A 22,332-nucleotide genomic window follows, 5' to 3' on the forward strand; every position below is an offset into this window, starting at 1 on the left:
TCCAACCTTACACGTTGTCAAGTCATACTACAAACACAATGACAGAAGACATGGAAATCTTTTTACATTTTATTTCAAACTTCACTTTTGCTATTCAAGTCTACAAAAATTACAAATACAGTATGTAACATATCTGTCAAATATATTTACAGTTTGAACAGTTTAAGTCAATGAGCAAAATGGACTGCACGTAAAGGTAAACATTTACATACTTATACATGGCCCCTTTGAAATTGTGAACCAAAACATTCTCTTTTTTTTTTGCTGATAGATGTATATTATGTACAGTACAAGGTAATCGAAAACTGTTGTAAAGCTTTGTTCACTATACAACAGACCGCTAGAAGTATACACTGCATGAAAAGTGGCGTTTCCAGTTTTGAATACATGAAGGTCACACAGTAGAATGCGACATTTCCAGATTTTTGGCAATTTCGTGGTCCATCATGTATATGGAACTGGAAACACTACCCTTTCATGATATGAAGTATCTGTGCTAAACAGTATTAAATAATCTTAGCTTTTTTTTTTATCATTATGTACATCATAATAGTTTGATTTTGTTGGTGTCATAAACTTTCTTGGCATCTCAAAAAACAAACAAACTGATCATTATTCTTCATGTTGTTTTTTTCTAGCTCAAAGAGGTTGTTTCCGTTCTTGGAGATGATAACACAAATTGGGAGAAGTTTATTATTTTCTGTGATTAGTTTTTTTAAGTATTTATCCTAAAATAAAGAGAAACCCAAACAATTCATTGTGTTTTAGCTGATGGTTTTATACTTTCCACTAAGTATCAGGACCCCCCCAAAATAAAAAAAAAAAAAAAAAAAAAAATATATATATATATATATATATATATATATATTATTTTTTTTTTTAGTGCATCAACATATCCAATCAATGTGTACTTCCAATGAAGTGGTTTTTATATGAAAATCAAGATATTCAGAATTTAATTGCAGTTGCTCCTTTGGATATCAACAAAATACAAGTAACATGGAGGTAGGCTTTTACTTGGTGACTGTCACTAAGTATAAGCCTTCTTCCACACAAAATTTTGGGTCAGAGGACTACGACAGAACCCAATAACTCCTTACTACCAGTGTGGCATATCCTGAATATTTACACAAGTTCTTTGCAGTCATGGTACGTAGAAAACACCACAAGGATGTGAGCAAATACCTTGAGTACCCAAACTGATGCTTTTGTCATGGGATTCGGTTATTATAACATGTTTATCCAAAACAACAAATTTTGTCAAAAATACAACTACGGGTTCACTCAATTTTGTGTACATGTAATGTATGTATATACAATGTATGCTCATTTGCATAAAGGTTGTCAATCATGTTTTGAGTATTGCCCTGCAGAGCAAACACCAATAATATGTGTATGCACTGATGCAAGTAATCACTGGTACATATGTAATTACGCTTGTTCTGTATCACCACAAAGTCTGGGTAAATCCAACAAATTGTAGTAAGTAGGAAGTAAAACTAGTCTTGTTTGCTCTTTATAAAATAAGTCTGTCTTCTCCATAATCATCTCTAATCATAGTACTAGTGTCTTGTTGGTTAGGGTCTTTAAGTAAACATTGTTTCTTGCAATCCATTAATGTTTGGAAATCTTTCCACATCTTCATTTGTCTCATGCTAGGACCATGACTTTCACGAACAGCTTTCTGTTTCTCTCTCAAACCCTGTAATACAAAGATTTAAACAGCTTTTAGAGATAAATCTTTGAGGAGTATGTCACGCTATGTAATATCAATTTTTGTGAAATTTGGCAACTTCTACAACTATACTGTATAAACATTCAAATAGGATTATCATCACACAGGCGTAACGTTAGTGGCGTCCTTTAGATCTCACTCGTGTTCAGGTGAGCATGATCTATTAGATTGGTGATATCAATGGTGGAGAGGGCAGTTTTTATTTTTTTATTTTTTTTTTATTTTATTCATCGGATAACCAACGGCAGCTAGTTCCATTTATAGGCTCTTTTAATTCAGTGTTAGTGCAGGAGGAAACCGTTTTTGGAGCGACTACGTAGCTTTCATCCGAATCACTCAGACGTCATCAGTGTAACGTGTCTCTTTGTTTCATGTCATGACACTTTCAAGTATATCAGTAAACACAACAGGACTTGCGAGTAAGATATCAAACTTCAATTTGTCAACCTACCTTGCCAAGGTTTTCTTGTTCAGGAAGCAGAACTTACAGTAAGATAAACTACAGTATATCAACATACCTTGCCAAGGTTTTCTTGTTCCTGTATTTTTCTGGTGTACTGTTCTCTGAAAGCTTTCTTTTTCTCCATAGGATCGGACGATACATATGCTTTCATTTCATCAGTCACTCTTTGTTGTTGTAATTCAATCACCTTTATCATACAATTCAGGTAGTGATAACGACTCTCTTCTTGAGAACACTCTTCTCTGTAAGCTCGTACTTCCTGTCAATCAAAGCGTAATAAAACAAATCTAATATCAGGGCAGCAAAATATAGTTACTTTAGAACAGTAATTTGGAACAGATGCGACACAGCAGGATTCTTCACCCAATTACACTGTAAAGTGACAGAGCATTGCTATTCTTAGACAGTAAAATATGTTGTATTGCCCGGCCCTCAACGACCTCCTCTCTCATGACCGATGTATGAGGGCGCCCTTCATGCATACCTTACAGACTATGCTATTCTTTAACAGTGCAGTAGAAACAGATTTCTGCTGAAAAAATTACATATGTACTTGGATGATTTTAATGGATTTATTTGTTTACTTTTCAACTGATAATCAACATGTTAAGTTGTCTCTCTGTGTGTAAAAAATATTTTGTCTCGCTAGTGAAACACCAAGGCATCTTTATTTGTCCTGTAAATCAAAGGTGTCCTAAAATGCATACCTGTTCTATTTTAGATCTGTTACTTTCCAATCCAGCGGCCATGGTATCATACTGTGATTTCTTTTCATCATAGACTTGTTGGATTTCTTGACAGCGTTGACGTAATGGTCTTAACTCCTTGATAACAGGTGCTAGATCTATCTTCTTGTTTGCAATAGTCTGTGTTAATTTTCTCACCTACAAAAAGGTTCAAGTTGACATATATGTTAAAAACTTTGAATGATGATATTTCGTTCTCAGGTACCTGTTCACACTGGTTCATTAGGACAGTATTCAATTCCAAAAACTGTTTCCATCACAATTATTCACTAGTTGATGAGGAGAGAGAAGTATCAAGTATATGACAAGTCTGCTAACATTTTGAATATTCTGTTGGCATGCTCACAAAAAAAAGGTTTTCTGTTATTCATCAATCAATCAATATACTAGTATTACTACCTACCTACCCACATATATCATTTCTGATTGGTCGATTGACCACCATGTGACTACTACAACCAATACCTACCATTTCTGATTGGTCAAATGACCATCATTTGACTACTAAAACCAATACCTACCGGTTCTGATTGGTCAAATGACCATCATGTGACTACTACAACCGATACTATTTCTGATTGGTCAAATGACCATCATGTGACTACTACAACCAATACCTTCAATTTCTGATTGGTCGAATGACCATCATGTGTCTACTACAGCCAATACCAACCATTTCTGATTGGTCAAATGACCATCATGTGACTACTACAACCAATACTTGCCATTTCTGATTGGTTGAATAACCATCATGTGACTACTACAACCAATACCTGCCATTTCTGATTGGTCAAATGACCATCATGTGTCTACTACAGCCACTACCTACCATTTCCGACATATCATCCAGTGTCCTTCCCTTCATTTCATCTAATTCACTTTTTATGGTAGACACTTTCTCCAGTTCTTCCTGTGTGTCTTGGTAACCAGATACACCTTTTTTGGACTCCAGCTGGGACTGCGTATACAAAAAGAACAACGTTTACTTAGCCTATTTCCACCAAAAACTCTTCAGATATGGATATTATTGTAATGCAAATGCCACTAAACTTGGTACTGTAGTAAACAGAGTTTTACATCTACTTATCACACCTACATATGCCATATTTATTACACAGTGTTTTTTTTAAGACTGGTAAGCCGGTAAATGTTACCGGGGTTCCCAAAGCAATTTACTGGGGTTCCCCACAGGTGTGGCCATGAAACGACAGAAAACATATGTAATACAGAATTTGTAAGGAATTTCATTTTAGTGTATGTACGTAACTGTTTCCTACCATACATGGGAATATTATCATATGGAAATATTATTATTGAAATACAATTTGGCATCCACTGCAACATAACAGTACAATATTGGGAGACACTTAAAATTGGTAAGAAGGATAGAAATGTGCTCCTCCCGTCCTGCATTTCAGTCATACTGATCCATGTTGCATAATAATGCGAATTATAATGCACCTTTCTTTCTGAGAGCTCAAGGCACTCACAAATATTACCCCTGGCATAGATCAATGGCAGCACAATGGCCTTTATACTTCAACTCCCTGGGGAGTATACAACCCATTGCAGCCTTTATAAGTGCATAGGATTAAAGCATTCACATTGCAACCTCTATCCTATCAGGTCCCCTATTATACAGCTGGGTTGACAGAGGCACAATCATGGTTCAAATCTTGCCTAAGGATTTTAGCCATTCAGAAACAAACGGCAGCAATGGGGCATCATTCAAACATAAAAATAATGTACATATTAGTGAATCTAGCATTGTCTGTATTCTACCATGGCATATTGACTTACCAGTTTACTTGATACCAAGTTGTCTCTCTGTTTCAATATCTCTTCACTTCTTGACAGTACACCATATTCAGCTCTAAGTTCAGCTAATTCTTGCCTCTTCTTCTTGTACACTGTACTTTTACCTCTTAGTTTATTGACATAGCGTTTGAACTGAAATAGGAACAAAATTATGTCATTGCTAATCCTTTCTACCAGGGGGGATTTATTTATTTATTTATTTACTTATTTACTTACTTATTTATTTATTTATGAATGGCAATGCATTCATTATATGTGTTTTCATGCAATTGCAAAATATAACAAATACAAATACAGATTTAAAATACAAATATACGTGACAGATACAAAAATTATCCAACAATATTGAACACCAAGAGGAGTGGGAGAATGCAGAAGGCAAATCTTTTTGTACACAAGGGGGTTTGTTTGTACACAAAAAGGGGATTTGTTTGTACACAAGGGGGTTTGTTTGTACACAAGGGAGTTTGTTTGTATACAAGGGGGTTTGTTTGTACACAAGGGGGTTTGTTTGTACACAAAAAGGGGATTTGTTTGTACACAAGGGGGTTTGTTTGTACACAAGGGAGTTTGTTTGTATACAAGGGGGTTTGTTTGTACACAAGGGAGTTTGTTTGTACACAAGGGGGTTTGTTTGTACACAAGGGGGTTTGTTTGTACACAAGGGGGTTTGTTTGTACACAAGGGGGTTTGTTTGTACACAAGGGGGTTTGTTTGTACACAAAAAGGGGGTTTGTTTGTACACAAAAAGGGGATTTGTTTGTACACAAGGGGGTTTGTACACAAAAAGGGGATTTGTTTGTACACAAGGGGGTTTGTTTGTACACAAGGGGATTTGTTTGTACACAAGGGGGTTTGTTTGTACACAAAAAGGGGATTTGTTTGTACACAAGGGGGTTTGTTTGTACACAAGGGGATTTGTTTGTACACAAGGGGGTTTGTTTGTATACAAAAAGGGGATTTGTTTGTACACAAGGGGGGTTTGTTTGTACACAAAAAAAAAAAGCAAGGTGGGGAAAAAACAAGATTATTTTGTACAATGTGCTTTGGAAGTGGTACTATGATAACACAAACTTCTCTTTATTGATGCCTGAAGTTTCACCCTAAATAATAAGATGCAATTTATGGACCAAGTTTGTACTATTGCAAAAGACACTTTTTTCCATGCTGTAAATAAATGGTGAATCTAACATACTGGTACAATCCAATGTCTTAAAGAACTGTTCAACAAAACCTGTACTCACATCATCTCCTTTAAGGACTTCTTCACCCTGCACACTCTTGGCCTGTTCTCTCTTTTCTCTAACTTCACGTTGACATCCCTGTAATTCTTCTTTGTGTTCTGACAGACCTTCAGCTGCTACTTCCTTCTTCCTGGCAATAATTGATGCTTGTTGCCTAAACAATGACAGTTTGTCATCTATTGGGTCATTTCTCATCATTCTTTTCTCTATCAGTTGATTGATTTCCGCATTTACAGCTTTGATCTGAAGAGATGAAATATTATTTATATTATGTATAAGCCAAGGTGAACAAAAAATATGGAATACATACTCTGGTCGTTCTACGTCACGACAACGTGCGTCTATGCCATGACAACATGCGTCTACATCACTGGTTCTGGTGTGTTCGAAGTATGAGTCAAAACGTTCAAAATTATCATTACTTTCCCTGATTTTTCTTTGATATTACTGGAGCTGGTATAATTATGTTATTCTCAAATATTTTTCTTCAGTTAGCCAGAAAATACTCGTCACCTAAGAGTTGTCACTGCAAGTCGCTAGACTCATTAGGTCACTCGTATTTTCCTTGGGTGAACCAAGAAAAATATTAAGGAATAACATCTAAATGTTCAATAAGTCAAGTTTTGCAGTGTCGTGGAAGAAATAACAGCTCTAGAGTGTGAGAATGAGTTTATATACCGGTATAAAGTATGGTATCATACTTATAATAATACACCTTTTGTATCTCTCATTGTACATGCTAGCCTGACAGATCTCATCGTTGTTTCCACTTTACACTCGACGTTGCGAGTGGTTACATAACTAGACCAATGACTGGATCTTTCAGACTATGTACATGCATGAAGCTCATAGGAATAACAGTAACAGGAAGTGTAGTAAAACTATGGTATTAAACTTCAAGCTAATACTTCAAGGGTTAGCCAGCATGAATACAAATACGTCAAATATTTTATTTCAGTGAGAATTAACATAAATTTAATATAATTTGAGGAATTCACTTACCTTTCTATCAAGTTCATCTAAGTCTGATTGCCCCATGGCTGGCTCTGATACAACTCTCTGTAGATCTTGAACTGTCTTGCGTTTGGCTTCAATTTCCTTGGGTAACTTCTCCTGACACAGATATGCATTCACTTTGTTTTCTTCTTCTAGTTTCTTGATCAAACCTAGGGATAAAAAATACCGCCAATGACAGTGAAGCACAACTGTACAGTTTGTAAAAATGTTTATCCATATGCTAGTCCATGCTAACAATAAGTGTTCATTTGGTGAATGACTATCCAGTTGCCTTGCCAATCATGTTGCTATCTTTATAATATATGCTATCATTTGGCTGTTGCTATGGGCGTTGTCATGTTGTTAGATATATTTGCATACATTTCTGTATGTTTTTTTACACTTGTGTATAAATTCCTGATATTATCTTTGCAATATACATGATCATTTGGCTGTTGCTGTGGGCGTGGTTTTGTTGCTAGGCATATTTACATACATTTTTTGAAAGTTTATTCAATTGTCTATTAATCCCCGTTTTCTTTGCAATAAATGTGATTATTTGGCTGTTGCTATGGGCGTGGTCTTGTTGCTAGGCAAATTTACATACGTTTTTTGAATGTTTATTCAATTGTCTATTAATCCGTTATCTTTGTGAAATACACGACTTTGTCTGTTGCTATGGGCGTGGTCATGGTTGCTAGGGTATTAGCATACATTTTTTGAATGTTTACTCATTTGCCTACCAGATGATGTTGTTATTTGACCAAAATATACTGCCATTTGGTTGTTGCTAAGGGCGTGGTCATGGTCGCTAGGGCCAATTTTGTCAAAATGTTTTGAAAGAAAATCTGCAGAATAACACTTTCAGAAACATCTCGCCAAGTTTCAGACTCAGTGACCAAGTACTTTTTGGGATATAAGTTTTTGACCAAAAATGAACATTTTTACACCTAATTTGCATATTACTCATGGAATCATTGTATGTTTAATATTTCTTCGTCCATACATCCCTAGATGCATTCCCATTAAATTTCAGCCCAATCTGCTCAGTAGTTTTGGAATTATAGATTTTAAACCAAAAAAGACACATTTTTAGCCCTAATTCGCATATCACTGATGGAATCATCATGTCATGAACAAATCTTACTTTACACCCCCTTAAGAATGTTCCCACCAAATTTTGCACCAAAAGTTTCGGAGTTTAAGTTTTTTGACCAAAAATCACATTTTTTGATGTCATTTACTTGTTAATGATTGGCTCTACAGTTGTCTTCACTGATTAAGGGATGGTTATTTTTGTGTTTCTCCCACTGATCTGCAGACTGCATGGGCTGGACAAACAAACACAAAGAAAAGACCGACGCGAGGGTATTTAAGTGATGCGCGCCTGACCAGAAACAATACTCTTTTTATTTTGTTGGCCTAAACGATAAACTTACCATCAGCAGATGCCCCAGCTGTTGTTTGCTTGAGATCTTTAAGAGAGTGTACTGTTCTTTGGTATCGCTGTTCTGCATGGAGAAGCTGTCGATGAAATAAGTATAACGATGAGATCAATTGAAATCATAAAATGTGAAAAATATCATTGCAGTTCAATTAATAAAAAAACATACACTCATAACACACATATAAACAAAGCCATTATGATCAATATTGTCAGAGATGAAAACATGAGGTACAGAATATAAAATAAACCTTACCTGGTTTCTTTGTTCCAATTTCTGTTGTGCAATTGATGTTTCTCTTTCTGTCTCTTTTCTGTAACTCCTTGCTATTTCTATCATTCTCTCATGATTTGGCACTGTTTCGACCTATGCAAAGAAGTCATATGACAACCCAAGGATGAAATGTATGACTAAATGTCTTATCTAAGTCAAGATACTGTTACACATAAACATTTGCTTCTCACACAGTAAAATATATTTGGACACTAGTCTTAAATTTTCCAAGGGTATACCGGTAGTACAATAGTGTATCATTGTGTGCCTCAGTAGACTGTCGTAAAGTCGTCGCCGCGCTTCGATCCGGAGCAATATGACTATAACCACATTCTGATAGCCAGTATGCGGCCCTCACTATCAGTATGCGATTATAGTAGTATTGCTCCGGATCGAAGCGCAGCAACGACTTTAGTTTTAGAGAAAACGTAGCAAAAAAGGCACAAGCGACTGTCAACAGTCTAGTACCTCAGTTGAGACACACGAAACAAGTTTAAGTGATATAGTCAACAGTGATCTTAGTTTAGACTGGGCTTTTTCTGAATTTAGACCAGGCTTTCTCTGAATTTAGACTGGGCTTTCTCTGAATTTAGACAGGGCTTTCTTTGATAGATGTGTATAGCTTCCATCAACCTACGTCTATACAATTGGGCTTCATTATCCAACATTCATTCAGATGGACATCCTTGAAATTTCAAAATCATTTCCAAACATTTTTTGATGTGAAAAGTTTCATTTGCAACTATGAACCATGAACGTTCACGCTTGTATAATATAGTTATAAATGAATGGCTTAGGTTGTATGAGTCAACCAAATATTGCAAAAGTTTAGTCATTCACACGACAAAATTAATCAGTTGTTTTTTCAAATCACAATTGTAACATTTGTTGGAGTTGATATCTGTATTATTAACCTATATTATTGTATGTATACTTGTCAAGATATAAATGACTTTAAAGGTAAGATAGGGTGTAAAAGGTCCCCTAACTTCATGGTGGTTATTGTCAAACTTGAATGCATACAGTGGACAATATAGCGATTCCTTTGTGAAAATCCATGACAACAATGAGCAGCTGGTGATTTCTATAATAAATTTGGTATGTGTGGATGTGTGAATGTCTTGGGAATGCGTGTGTTGTTATAGAAAGTTGATATTTATACATGGTATATATAATTTTGGACAAACATGATTGGGCTGGGGATTGTTCGTTACTTGTATTGAAAAGGTGTTATTATTCATTACTCTTAATTATTCAAATTAGGATGTCAAGGTGCTAATGACAACAACATTGGTGTCCAGCTCTGCTTTTAATATTTACCTTTTTCTTGAGTCTCTCTATTCTTTTCACCAACTGTTCTTTTTCTTCTTCCATCTGTGTGATGTCTTTTCTGATCTCAGCCGTTGAGAATGTAGAGTTTCGTAGTCTTTCACCTTCTTTGTGTAAAATCTTAAATGCATCAACTAAACCCTCATACTGCAAAATAACAACAATGAAGAATTAACTATGTAAATAACAACAATGAAGAATTAACTATGTAAATAACAACAATGAAGAATTAACTATGTAAATAACAACAATGAAGAATTAACTATGTAAATAATAACAATGGAGAATTAACTATGTAAATAACAACACAAATTATAAGATTTGATATATTTCTTACATTTTCTATTTTGCTATGTTTAGGCAATCATTACCCTTTTAAGTAATCTGTATGTCTCCCTCTATGGTTGCTAATACAATTGACATAGTACTTTAAATTGGCCATATGGATGAGGATTAAGTATTTATTTTGGATTTTTAATTTATAAAACTATTTCATCATAGTAGAAATACTTCATTGGTCATGCCTGTTTGTAACTCAATACAGTACAAAAAAGCTAAAAAAAAAACTGTGTAAAAAGTTTGTTATTGTACGTACAATGACGAAGATTTTTACACATTTAATAATCTTTTGCAATTTATTGCAACAAGGATTTGTCATATCTTATTTCATATTTAATGTTCAAGTAGGAAGCATAATTGTTTTATAAATTAAAATCCAAAATAAATAACCTTAATTCTCATCCATATGGCCACTTTAACTTTTGAGATTATCTAAACAGAAGTTTATAACATCAATGCTAAAGACGCCAACTTTAAAGAAAGTTTGAAATATAATTATGTATTATAACTATAAAGGTTTTATGCTACAGTGTACATTTTACAGTAGGGCTCCCTAACCTTTAATTATTTGAACCATCAAACTGGTAACAATATGCCTTGCCATGCCTAAAAATTTAGACTGTTTTGAAAATATTTAACTAACTGAGGGTACTTGAAACAGTAGACTTTGATAAATGTTTACCTGTTCATACACTTCTGCTACAACACCTTCTGCCATAAACTCTTCTGGGATCTCTACTTTCACCAAATACTTGGCTAGGTAGGCACGTTTCTTAAGATCTGGTATTCTTTCAAGTAACCATTTCAGGATAGGATGTACAACTAATTTATCACCTGTAACCAGTCCTTGTCTGAAAGTACTCCTGTGGATGGTAAATATTACATCGATACAAATGTGAAATTTCTCAAAACACAAATACTTGATTTCTCCATCAGCACATGATTTTTATTTATTTGTTGGCTTGTTTGGTCTTTGTGGATAGGTTAGATCATTGCATCTAAACCAATTTGATGCACCACTGACACACATAATTTCTTACGTGACATACAAAAATTTGATGTTCCCCTATCTCTAAACCAATTTGATGCGCCTCTGACACACATCATTTCTTACGTGACGCACCAAAATTTGGTGTTCCCCTATATCAAACTATGTGGTAACTCACAATAAATGACAGTTTTTATCATTTTGACACACAACAACAAAATGTGACTATTATTAGTGGGCACATGGCTTAAAGGGAACTATTCTCTCTCAATCCCTACAACTCTATTCCTTGCTGAAATCTTTACTTACGGATCTTCTTTGGGTGTGTACTTCAAAACACTCAAGTTACGCATCATACGTACAGCTGTTTGATCTGGTTCTTCTTCCCTAATATCCATTTTATTCTAAAGTAGAAACAAAATACAATTCAAACATTGGGTACTTTAAATAAACACTAATTTTTTTATCAAATCTTGGCCTTGTCTCCTTGAACTAAATCATTACGTTATACTCATGTCAAGTCCCAGCTTTGAATTTTTTTTGTCATGCACCCATAGTTGGACTGCTAATAGTTTTCTCAACAAACCAAGCTACTACAATTCAAAACTATCATTGTACTGTTGGTAAGTTGACATTGACAAAAAAATGAACCAGTCTTTCTACTGATTTGATAACTTCATTCCAAAACCTTGAAAACAAAAATTATTTCTTTGATCATCTTGATGGGGAAAGTTAGATTATTTTAGAATTATTTGGTGATGAATGAACCAAAACGGATGTATACATCATACATTGCTGGGGATGAGAAAAGAAAGTATCGATATTATTGTCAGCTGGGATCTTTGAAATTCATTTCATATGTGGCATGGTAAAGGCACAATGGCACAATGTACAAATACACTGTAGCTGGCTTAAATGTGAGTAAAAAAATGTGCTCTACATTCCAACTGATAAATTCAATTTTATAGCAACTTAGCTGTAATGCTAGGTTTTACATAAGCTTTTATCATTTCAGGGTTTACACTCAAAAGTAACTTAGTTTTGAGGTTAAAACCATGGAAGTTGAACGAAAAACAATTCGAAAACAAAATTATATATTTTGTTTGAAGCTTTCTATCAGTATCACTCTGAGAAACAGTTCAAAAACGAAAAGAAACAAATCAACAACAAAATCCTCAAAATCAAAACTAATGATACAATTATTGCAGCTAATAGAAAATGTAAACATATTTCTGTACTAACCTGGGGATTGATTTCTGAGAACACATCGTTGAGATTCTGAAGTAGCTGATTTCCTTCCAATGCATCAAAACTAATCAAATTATAACTCTTGTTGAAAGGCGGTTTGTTGAGCTGGCTAACGATGTACTTCAGTTGTTCACTCATGGTGGCTGCCTGGGTCTTGCCCCAAACTAAATATACCTGGTTAAGAACAAATATCAAACGTAGACATGATACATTTTCGTTCTAAACAAACTGATCTTTCTGAACTGAAAATGATGTATAGAAATTTTCAATGACATGTCTGTCACCTGTCAACAGTTCTACACCTGTATTTGTAAAATTAATCGAGATTCAGGTAAACTCTTAACATATAATCATGATAATGTATCGTGTCAAAATAATAATAACGCCGTGATTAAAAAGTAAAAAATAAACACATTCAATTCATTGTGACCGTCTACTAGGTTTGTTCCCTGGGCAACTGTCATAACCATAATTCCCATCATTATCAATGGTCCATCGTCAACACATCGGTTGATTTTTTATGTTTTGCACTCTCTTTACACCACATACAATAATCACATACGAGCAGGACATTCAAAATAATGTTAGAAATAGATAAAGTTGGAAAATTGTTTTGAATATTCCTAAATACGCACCTAATTCTGTAAAATCTGCTATGGGCATGCATTAACCGGTCGCTGTGGCTTCGGTTTTCACCAAGGTGCTGAAGAATTTCAGTACCCGGATGCATTGAGAACTGGGCACTTAAAGGGTCTGGCAGAAACAATAATACTATTTTTGTATGTCACTTTTTTATGATTTTAAATGCAAAAAAAATGCATAGTGCGTTACTCAATTTTCTAAAATGAAATGACGACAGTTGAAAATTAATGGTTCAGATTATATAACCCAGGAAAAGTAATGTATTTCGAGTTCACATAAAAGGCGTCCATTTCACAAATTTCGAGCAACCGAAGGGTTCAAACTGGCCTTCCAACGTGTACTTCCGGTGAAAATGTCCGCCAACAAGAAAGACAACGGTGTGCTGAGCAAGGTAAAATCTGGCTTTCTTGATTGAAAATGTGTTTCTCCTCCTGTTAATTTTTTCAAACTGTACACGATTGTCAATGACAATGAAATGCGATATCGTAATCTACCCTGCAGTTATTGGAAAATGCCGATTTCTCTCGGCAGCTGGCGGCATCATCCTCGCCAACCCGTTGAAAACGGAGCGAATGGGAAACACATGGACTCATAGAAGATGAAGAAAACAACTTTGACTGGGGATGAATCATCGCTATCGAATTAAATCGCAAATGGCTACCTTTCATCATTTTTTTCGTTGATATACGTGTTATTCTTCCCATCAGACACATTCCAACTATACTCAGCATAGTACATACCCAGACTTTCTATTGACTAGTGTAAATTGTCGATGGTTTCGTGATTTTTGGGGGTAACTCAATAAATGTCGCAACGAAGATTATGTCACGGTGACACGTAGTGCTGCAGACATAAATTTAGGGAAGTGTATTCCGTAAATCAGACCAGATGGCTGTTTACCACGAAGTGTTGAATTGACCTTGAGGCTTCGTGCATAAATTCACTTCTGTTGTTACATGCCTGGTGTCTTACTATTAGCATGAATGTTATTGTTAGTGAGACTCACATTGTTCGTTTTACTTTTTATTTTCTTACGGGGTTTGCAAAGAAAAACAAAGTGGAGGACCCAGACGGAGCGAAACCGTTACAGTTGTGTACATCCATTGTAGTATGTATATAAATGTAACAGTACATCATTCTAATTCTACCTCCATTATGCAAAAGACTAAAAGTCGTCCGTTTGCTTCTGTTATTTAAATGTTTAATACAAAACACACTCTTAATAGTGCTATGTGTATAATTTAGGATTGCATCATCAATGATCAATCTATAAACCAAAGTGAGTAGTGCAGTGGTGAGGCTCTCTGTAAAGTAGTTTGAAAGATCTTTTCATTCTGTTTGAATTGTTTCTCCCATTTATACTTTGGATCAAGAAAAGAGCATTTTTTTCAACACTGGTTATAATTTATATGTAATTAATTTGAACATTTATATGGCATTTATGATGTAGTTTCATATGCAATGACATTGTATTTCGACACTAGTCTACATCAGCAGTTCTTCTATATCTCCGCTTGGACTATTTAAGCTCTGGGGGATTGGTTGGGTCAAGGAGAAGTGATGTGAAAAACATATGAGTAAATCAATCCAGTGTCTCCAATTACTGAAGTGATATTCAGTTTGTCAACACAGATTGATGGCTGGCATTAAGTGTTAGCTTGACCTTCACTCAAAATAGTAAATATTGACAGAAGCAGAAAGAAACTGAAACTGTAAAAAAAGCACATGAAACTTTATAAGCAATTACTTATGTCTCAACTTTGACAGTTTTCATGCTCATGACATTTATATTAATTATTTATAGACATCAGTTTATTGAGAATCTTGTTCATTGTAGCAGTACCTTTCTGCCTCATGTTTGTTAGCTGCAATAATTGTAGCGTTTGACGTGATTTTGAGTTTTTTTTCGTCTGTTTTGTGCCTTTTTTCGTTCTGAAGTTTAACCCGAATCAAACGCTACAATTCCTCTTACACAAACGCAAATAGACGGAACCGATTCAGATCTGAATCGCAAAGTTGGGCGGATTTTTCTGCTAAATTACACCTTACCTGGCAAAATATCGGTCATTTCCTAACGCCCAATTCCGTCAAAATCGGCAAATATAGCAAGACATGCAGCATTTTGAAATGGGCGGTACACTGACACCTCACTCACGTTTTCAATGAGGTCTAGTCTATTTGCGTTTGCGTTAGAGGAATTGTAGCGTTTGATTCGGGTTAAACTTCCAAATGAAAAAACCCTCAAAATCACATCAAATGCTACAGTTATTGCAGCTACATGTTTGTATACTGTAGGGCTTCTCCACAACTTACATGGCTATCTGTAACATGGAAATGACTTTATTTGCAGTGGTCTCTGGATGGAAAACCAATCAAGATAGATAAATGGGATGGATCTGCAGTCAAGAATACACTAGATGATGCCGCTAAAAAGGTAAAACTTGTCAGTCAGTCTTAACTCAAATTTGCAGTGAATTCTTTTCATAATTTATGTCAGAAGTTATGCAAATGCATTTGCTATTCGAAAGATGAAACTCTTGACAGCTGTTTTGTGAATATCGAAAATACATGTTTTTATGTCAAATGTTCTGGAAACGCTTTTGTCACTTGAAAAAAGAAAGCTAGGGTTGATCAGTGTGTACCCATAGAGCGTAGACCCTCCACCAACTGGTCTATAATGTGTCTCAGCTACAGTAATTTATTGTGAAACACCAAACTATGTGACAACACACAAGAAAATAAAGTTTTGCAGTTTTGACTCACAACAAAATACTAATGAGTAATGTAGTGCACATTAATACCATGCACAAGCCAAATTGAACAAAAAAAGTATGGAATATATACTCTGGTCGTTCTACGTAGTGACAAAATGTGTCTACTTCACTGCTTCCTGATGTGTTCAAAATACGAGTCAAAACATTCAAAATTTAATATCCAATATTTTTCTTCATTCAGTCGGAAAATACTCATGACTCAGGGTTTTGTCACTACAAGTTTAGTGACTCGGTGACAGTGACAAAGTCCCCCTTAGGTCACTTGTATTTTCCTTGGAAAAATATGTGGAATTTAGTTCATGACAGACTTGACAGTGTAATATCAGGGAGAAATTACATCATGCATGTACATGTATGTTATGAGTAGAGTCTGCCCTGTAATGATAGCCAAATTTCATTGTGAGTCAAAATGAGAAAACTGGCATTTCTTGTGAGTCACCACACAGTAAGGGATAGGGGAACACCAAATTTTGATGGGTCACTAGAAATTGTGTGCATCAGTTGTGCATCAAATTGGCTTAGAAGTTGGAGGGCACATTTGTGAATCTCCTTACACAAGACTCTTTAAGCAGACACAGACAATCAATACATGTACATGTCCAACTGCAAGGCCTTTACACTTCACTTAGATCTCCAGGCACTATTATGTAACATGCCTGTCAGCTCAGCAAGTTGTCTTATATTAATTTTCTGATTGCCATGGAAACCAAGTTGATTTGCCAGTGAAGGTGTAATCAGCATATATGCATAGTGTGAAATTGTCTGCAAGTAAATTACTTCCCAGGAGGGTTGTCAAGGCAGTCCTTTATCCTGGTTGTAATGTTGCCTCATAGCATGTATAGCCCTTGCAATTGAAATTGCTAAATGAATACATTTTATTTTGTCAGACATTTGAAATGCAGTTATATTCATAGACCCTTCACGTGTAGCATGTAGGGTCTACGCTAGAATAAAGTGTTTGTTTTAGTAATTCATAGACAATCTGTTGTTTCACCTGTAGAGACTTGTATAGATTATCTTTGATTCAAGTAATTTGTGCAATGATTGACTTTAGAGCAACTCAATATCATGATGACCTTAGAAATGCAAACATATACTTGAGACAACCTGAGTAATAAATTTGGTTCCACAACATCAGAAATGACCCTTGCTTTGCTTGATATAAATAAAACTGTCTGGGTTGTGTTCCATCCATCAAAGTTTGATGAAAATTGAATATTTTATTTTATGTTATTTATTTGACGTTGACATTAGTCAGGCAGTCCACACAGGTGACAAACACCTATATATGTTACAGACATTTAAAGTCTGTTATACATAATTGTTGTGTAAAAACATAGACCCCAAAACAAATATACAACATAGAAATAACAGACAATTGACAAAAACTACAGTCACAATACAAGATCAAAGGAAACACCTAAAATTACATTAAATGACACTTTGTACAAATTTGATGAAACAGCATTATTAATCAGATTTTGGATGATGTGAAAGCATTATCAGCCTGTAATGTCACAAAGATTTGAAGTCTGACATTTCATTGATTTTAACTCTCTGGAAACAGTTTCAGTGAAATTTGATCTTGAGAAACCTGTAGTTGTCAATGTGTACCAATTGTTATATATGTTATTTTAACTGAGCAAGTGACCCTGGCAGAATTTGCATAGTTTACTTAACTACTGCAGGACTTGGGTCATTGGTCAGCATTGCCATCATCTTCAGATTTATTTTGTGAATTTGTACCAAAAATCAAAATGGTTCCAAAAATTAAAGTATATCACGTTTCAAAATTAGATCTTGGTAAAATACAAGTAATCAAAATAAAATTGGATTAAATCAATAAGCTTGTTCACTCTTTTACAAACTGTGTGGGTATGATAGAATACAGTAAAACTTGAAAAAATGAAATGTGCGAAAGATGTGAACCTGAAATTATGTGTTTGAGCATATTTTGAATTAGAGTGAAATGGGTGTAATAAATTTATGAATTTATTTCAATCACAGGTACTGTCAGAAAGCTATAGATATAGATATATCATTGTGCGATAGCTTGTACATTTTCGTATTCTTGCATTAGTTATTACAGCCTGTTTTATGCCAGTGTTCAATGGCTCTGTTTGATGCAACTTCGCAGAAACCAGAAAGAAACTGCACACCTTACACTTCAAAAAGATAAAAAGATTGAATGGACAGGTTTCTAGTTACATTTTCTCTAAATGAAATGAACTAATGTGCCACCATGTAGACATCAATACATTGGTGCCTGCGTGTCTGTGTCATGTTATGGTATGTTTATTTTATTCAGACTAAATGTAGCAAGAAATAATGATCTTGCAATCTTAAAGTGTAGAATGTGCATCTTCTTTTGGTTTCTGTGTGGTTGTATCAAACAGAACCATTGAAACATGAAAGGGGCTGTACATGTATATGTATATGTATGTGTTTGTGATATAACACTAATATGAAACAGGCTGTACATGTGTGTGTGTGTGTGTGTGTGTGTGTGATATTACACTAATGTGAAACAGGATGTATATGTATGTGTGTGTGATATTACACTAATGTGAAACAGGCTGTATATGTATGTGTGTGTGATATTACACTAATGTGAAACAGGATGTATATGTATGTGTGTGTGATATTACACTAATGTGAAACAGGCTGTACATGTATGTGTGTGTGATATTACACTAATGTGAAACAGGCTGTACATGTATGTGTATGTGATCTACATGGGTGTAAAATAAAAAAATGACTAAAGTAAATTTACTTATTTCAATTTCAGGTGCTGTGTGAAAGTTATGGCTACAAAGAGAATCATGGTTTGATGGATATCCGACTAGCAATATGTACAATATCGTGTATGTTTGCTATAACAGCACTTATTTATGATTACTTGCATCCATTTCCAGAATCCAGACCCATTCTCATTATATGTGTTGTCTCATATCCTTTCAAATGTCAAGTCACCAAGTTTACTTTATTTCAAAATTATCTGAATTTCAATATTTGCTGAGTTTTTGTTTTATAAGTTGACTGTTCCTTGTGTACTACTGTACAGCTCTATGTTTACTGGTTCAAATCAGTGTAAAAAGCAATGATGTCGATTTCAAGTTGTGCAGTAAATTTTACATTTTTGTTACATTTAGTTTATAGTAATTTAATAAGTTGTTGAATTATAATTCCAGTATAATATTACTGATGATTAACACAAGTCAAGATGAACAAAAACAAAATCATGGCAAAGTAGAATGTCAGGACATCGTGTCACGCCACCCTCACTTAAAAGGAGCTGACTGATGTGTGAGGGCGCCATGTAATGATGTACATTTGTACAATGTACCTGACAGACATTTCAACAGTAAAGCTTAAAATATCAAAAATCAAATATGTTTGAGTCTGAATTTATCATTTAAATATGTCTTGCGGGCTAGTTTGATAGTAAAACGTTTGTGTATTTGTGAAGAAATGGGTATGTACCCAACCTCAGCCCTAAATGATGTATCACTGTGTTAAAAACAGCTCCTGAAATGTTGTCATATTCCTTAATTTTCTCACATATTTCATCATGATGGGTGTTTTAACGGCATACACAACTTTCCAGGAAAAGAATATCTTCCTTGTAGCACACCACAAAGATCCAACAGGAGTAGATCCGGATGATGTGTATACACTATCTTCTTCCATGAAAAGGTAAGATAAACGTTTCCGTGATATACTATAAATCAGGGATGTAGATAAGGGCTGGTAGGCAGTGAAAAACAACCGACTACTCTGTAGCGTTTTGCCGGCTACTTTTTCAGCAATTTGTTTAAAAATTCTTTATTTCAACCAGTATATTTCCATCATTGGGTACATTTCTGAGTCTCATTCCTAGATATTACTACCTGCTGTTCACATTTTACTGGCTACTTTTAAAACTAGCTTCTTCCCTACAAGTTATTCCTACAGGAGCTTACCCCTTCATGGTCATTTACTGTTCAATCTGAATTTACTATGACATCATAAATTATTGGTTAGTATTTTTGGAAGTTGGCAAATTTCAAAATACTAACCAATGAATGACCTCCATGTAAGGCTGTATTTAGTCTGTTAGGCAGTCATTTATGACTTCAACGTTATACTAGTATAGTTCAATCAACTTAGTAGTCATCCCTGAATTATAAAGATGAAATGTTTAACTTGTGCTGCTTTCACTTGTCCTTTTTTTTAGTCCTTCTCCAGCCACATTCCCAAACTTCCCCCTCCCCTCAAACGGGTACTTATAACAGTCCTGATAAATTCTTCATTTCTTTCCACAACAGATTTGATCATATCTATAATCTCACGTTAACCTATACTAACGGAACATCACAAGAAGTTCGGCAAGCGAGCTTAAAGAAATCTATTGGGACGTGGTACGATGAAAACGGAACACTCCTCGCAGACATATACGAACCAGAAATTAAAAACTTGCATGACAGTATTACAATGGAGAAGAAAGAAAAGTGAAATCTTTACCATTTTTTTTTGTCAGATCTTATGTATTAAGAGATTTCTTTCTTGCTTTAATTCTTGTCTTAACTTTTACCGTTAGTTATTGGTGTAGTGTCATGTAAGGAACTCCCTGTGTAGTGATCCCGAAGATATGTCAAACATGTCAGAAAGCTAGGATTAAGAAAAAGTTACACCATTATTAGGCACAGAATTGTATTGTCCTTTCATACTTACAAAAACAGATGTTGGAATGAGAATAACTACAACAATACCTTGTTGCTAAAAAAAAAAAACCCTCTATGCATACAGTTTTTGTGATTATGTGTCTGATAGTGGTGGCACCTTATCTTCAAGACCTCTGCTGATAGTAGACCAAAGTTGAACAATACTACATGTATATTAGTATATTACACAAGATTTATTTCAAAATATACACATAGCAGGCATAATGTAAAATTACTTACGGTTCTGAGAACTTGCCCCCAGAGAAAAAATAGTTAGAGATTTATGAGATTAATTTTGATGAGCTTAAAGGACAATGAACACTGAGTGTTGGTGATAATGAACAGGATTTGTTGATGAAAAACTACAATAAAAATAGTAACATTTCATGTCACAATATCTGTCATTTAGCTTAATTTTTTAAGCAGAGTATATGTTTCATGGAAGTCATAGCTAGTAGAGTATAGTTACTGATGCTGAACTGGGGTGTGTACTCTTCTAGCTCAGTGACTTGTCTTGGTGTAGTCTGTGAGGTACAGCCCAGAGACCTGTCTTGGTGTAGACTGTGAGGTACAGCCCAGAGACTTGTCTTGGTGTAGTCTGTGAGGTACAGCCCAGAGACTTGTCTTGGTGTAGTCTGTGAGGTACAGCCCAGAGACTTGTCTTGGTGTAGTCTGTGAGGTACAGCCCAGAGACCTGTCTTGGTGTAGTCTGTGAGGTACAGCCCTGAGACTTGTCTTGGTGTAGTCTGTGAGGTACAGCCCAGAGACTTGTCTTGGTGTAGTCTGTGAGGTACAGCCCAGAGACTTGTCATGGTGTAGTCTGTGAGGAACAGACCAGAGACTTGTCTTGGTGTAGTCTGTGAGGTACAGCCCAGAGACTTGTCGTGGTGTAGTCTGTGAGGAACAGACCAGAGACTTGTCTTGGTGTAGTCTGTGAGGTACAGCCCAAAGACTTGTCTTGGTGTAGTCTGTGAGGAACAGCCCAGAGACTTGTCTTGGTGTAGTCTGTGAGGAACAGCCCAGAGACTTGTCTTGGTGTAGTCTGTGAGGAACAGCCCAGTGACTTGTCTTGGTATAGTCTGTGAGGTACAGCCCAGTGACTTGTCTTGGTGTAGTCTGTGAGGTACAGCCCAGATACTTGTCTTGGTGTAGTCTGTGAGGTACAGCCCAGACACTTGTCTTGGTATAGTCTGTGAGGTACAGCCCAGAGACTTGTCTTGGTGTAGTCTGTGAGGTACAGCCCAGAGACTTGTCTTGGTGTAGTCTGTGAGGAACAGCCCAGTGACTTGTCTTGGTATAGTCTGTGAGGTACAGCCCAGTGACTTGTTTTGGTGTAGTCTGTGAGGTACAGCACAGAGACTTGTCTTGGTGTAGTCTGTGAGGAACAGCCCAGAGACTTGTCTTGGTGTAGTCTGTGAGGTACAGCCCAGAGACTTGTCTTGGTGTAGTCTGTGAGGTACAGCCCAGAGACTTGTCTTGGTGTAGTCTGTGAGGTACAGCCCAGAGACTTGTCTTGGTGTAGTCTGTGAGGTACAGCCCAGTGACTTGTCTTGGTGTAGTCTGTGAGGTACAGCCCAGAGACTTGTCAT

The 22,332-nt window shown here is 35.6% G+C and overlaps 2 protein-coding genes across 2 annotated transcripts; one reads left to right on the plus strand and one right to left on the minus strand.

The window, feature by feature from the left end:
• Positions 1–886: 886 nt before the first annotated feature.
• Positions 887–13,319, minus strand: LOC144442308 (intraflagellar transport protein 81 homolog). The gene is made up of 14 exons (XM_078131621.1): positions 13,260–13,319; positions 12,619–12,798; positions 11,686–11,780; positions 11,071–11,251; positions 10,041–10,196; positions 8,703–8,813; positions 8,442–8,526; positions 7,009–7,172; positions 6,007–6,249; positions 4,745–4,894; positions 3,774–3,902; positions 2,906–3,082; positions 2,254–2,457; positions 887–1,702 (listed from the first exon to the last, which is right to left on the minus strand). Exons 2-14 carry the CDS (start codon positions 12,760–12,762, stop codon positions 1,517–1,519), a joined length of 2,025 nt encoding a protein of 674 aa, XP_077987747.1. The 5' UTR covers positions 12,763–12,798; positions 13,260–13,319; the 3' UTR covers positions 887–1,516.
• A 298-nt stretch (positions 13,320–13,617) lies between these two features.
• LOC144442292 (signal peptidase complex subunit 2-like) lies at positions 13,618–21,454 on the plus strand. The gene is made up of 5 exons (XM_078131601.1): positions 13,618–13,657; positions 15,617–15,700; positions 18,829–18,989; positions 19,602–19,736; positions 20,348–21,454. Exons 1-5 carry the CDS (start codon positions 13,619–13,621, stop codon positions 20,532–20,534), a joined length of 606 nt encoding a protein of 201 aa, XP_077987727.1. The 5' UTR covers position 13,618; the 3' UTR covers positions 20,535–21,454.
• The last annotated feature ends 878 nt before the right edge of the window (positions 21,455–22,332 follow it).

The sequence above is a fragment of the Glandiceps talaboti genome, chromosome 11 (genome assembly GCF_964340395.1).
Source record: "Glandiceps talaboti chromosome 11, keGlaTala1.1, whole genome shotgun sequence".
Taxonomy (NCBI): domain Eukaryota; kingdom Metazoa; phylum Hemichordata; class Enteropneusta; family Spengelidae; genus Glandiceps; species Glandiceps talaboti.

What these genes read in the sequence shown, in the direction of transcription:
- LOC144442308 (XM_078131621.1), bottom strand. Translation starts at nt 12,762, where the DNA reads ATGAGTGAACAACTGAAGTACATCGTTAGCCAGCTCAACAAACCGCCT. An exon ending in AATTGGAACAAAGAAACCAG is followed by an intron (nt 8,527 to 8,702) that starts GTAAGGTTTATT and finishes TTTCATCGACAG; the next exon opens with CTTCTCCATGCAGAACAGCG. An exon ending in AACAAGAAAACCTTGGCAAG is followed by an intron (nt 1,703 to 2,253) that starts GTATGTTGATAT and finishes TTTGTATTACAG; the next exon opens with GGTTTGAGAGAGAAACAGAA.
- LOC144442292 (XM_078131601.1), top strand. Translation starts at nt 13,619, where the DNA reads ATGTCCGCCAACAAGAAAGACAACGGTGTGCTGAGCAAG. An exon ending in TAGATGATGCCGCTAAAAAG is followed by an intron (nt 15,701 to 18,828) that starts GTAAAACTTGTC and finishes TTTCAATTTCAG; the next exon opens with GTGCTGTGTGAAAGTTATGG. An exon ending in CTCATTATATGTGTTGTCTC is followed by an intron (nt 18,990 to 19,601) that starts ATATCCTTTCAA and finishes TAATTTTCTCAC; the next exon opens with ATATTTCATCATGATGGGTG.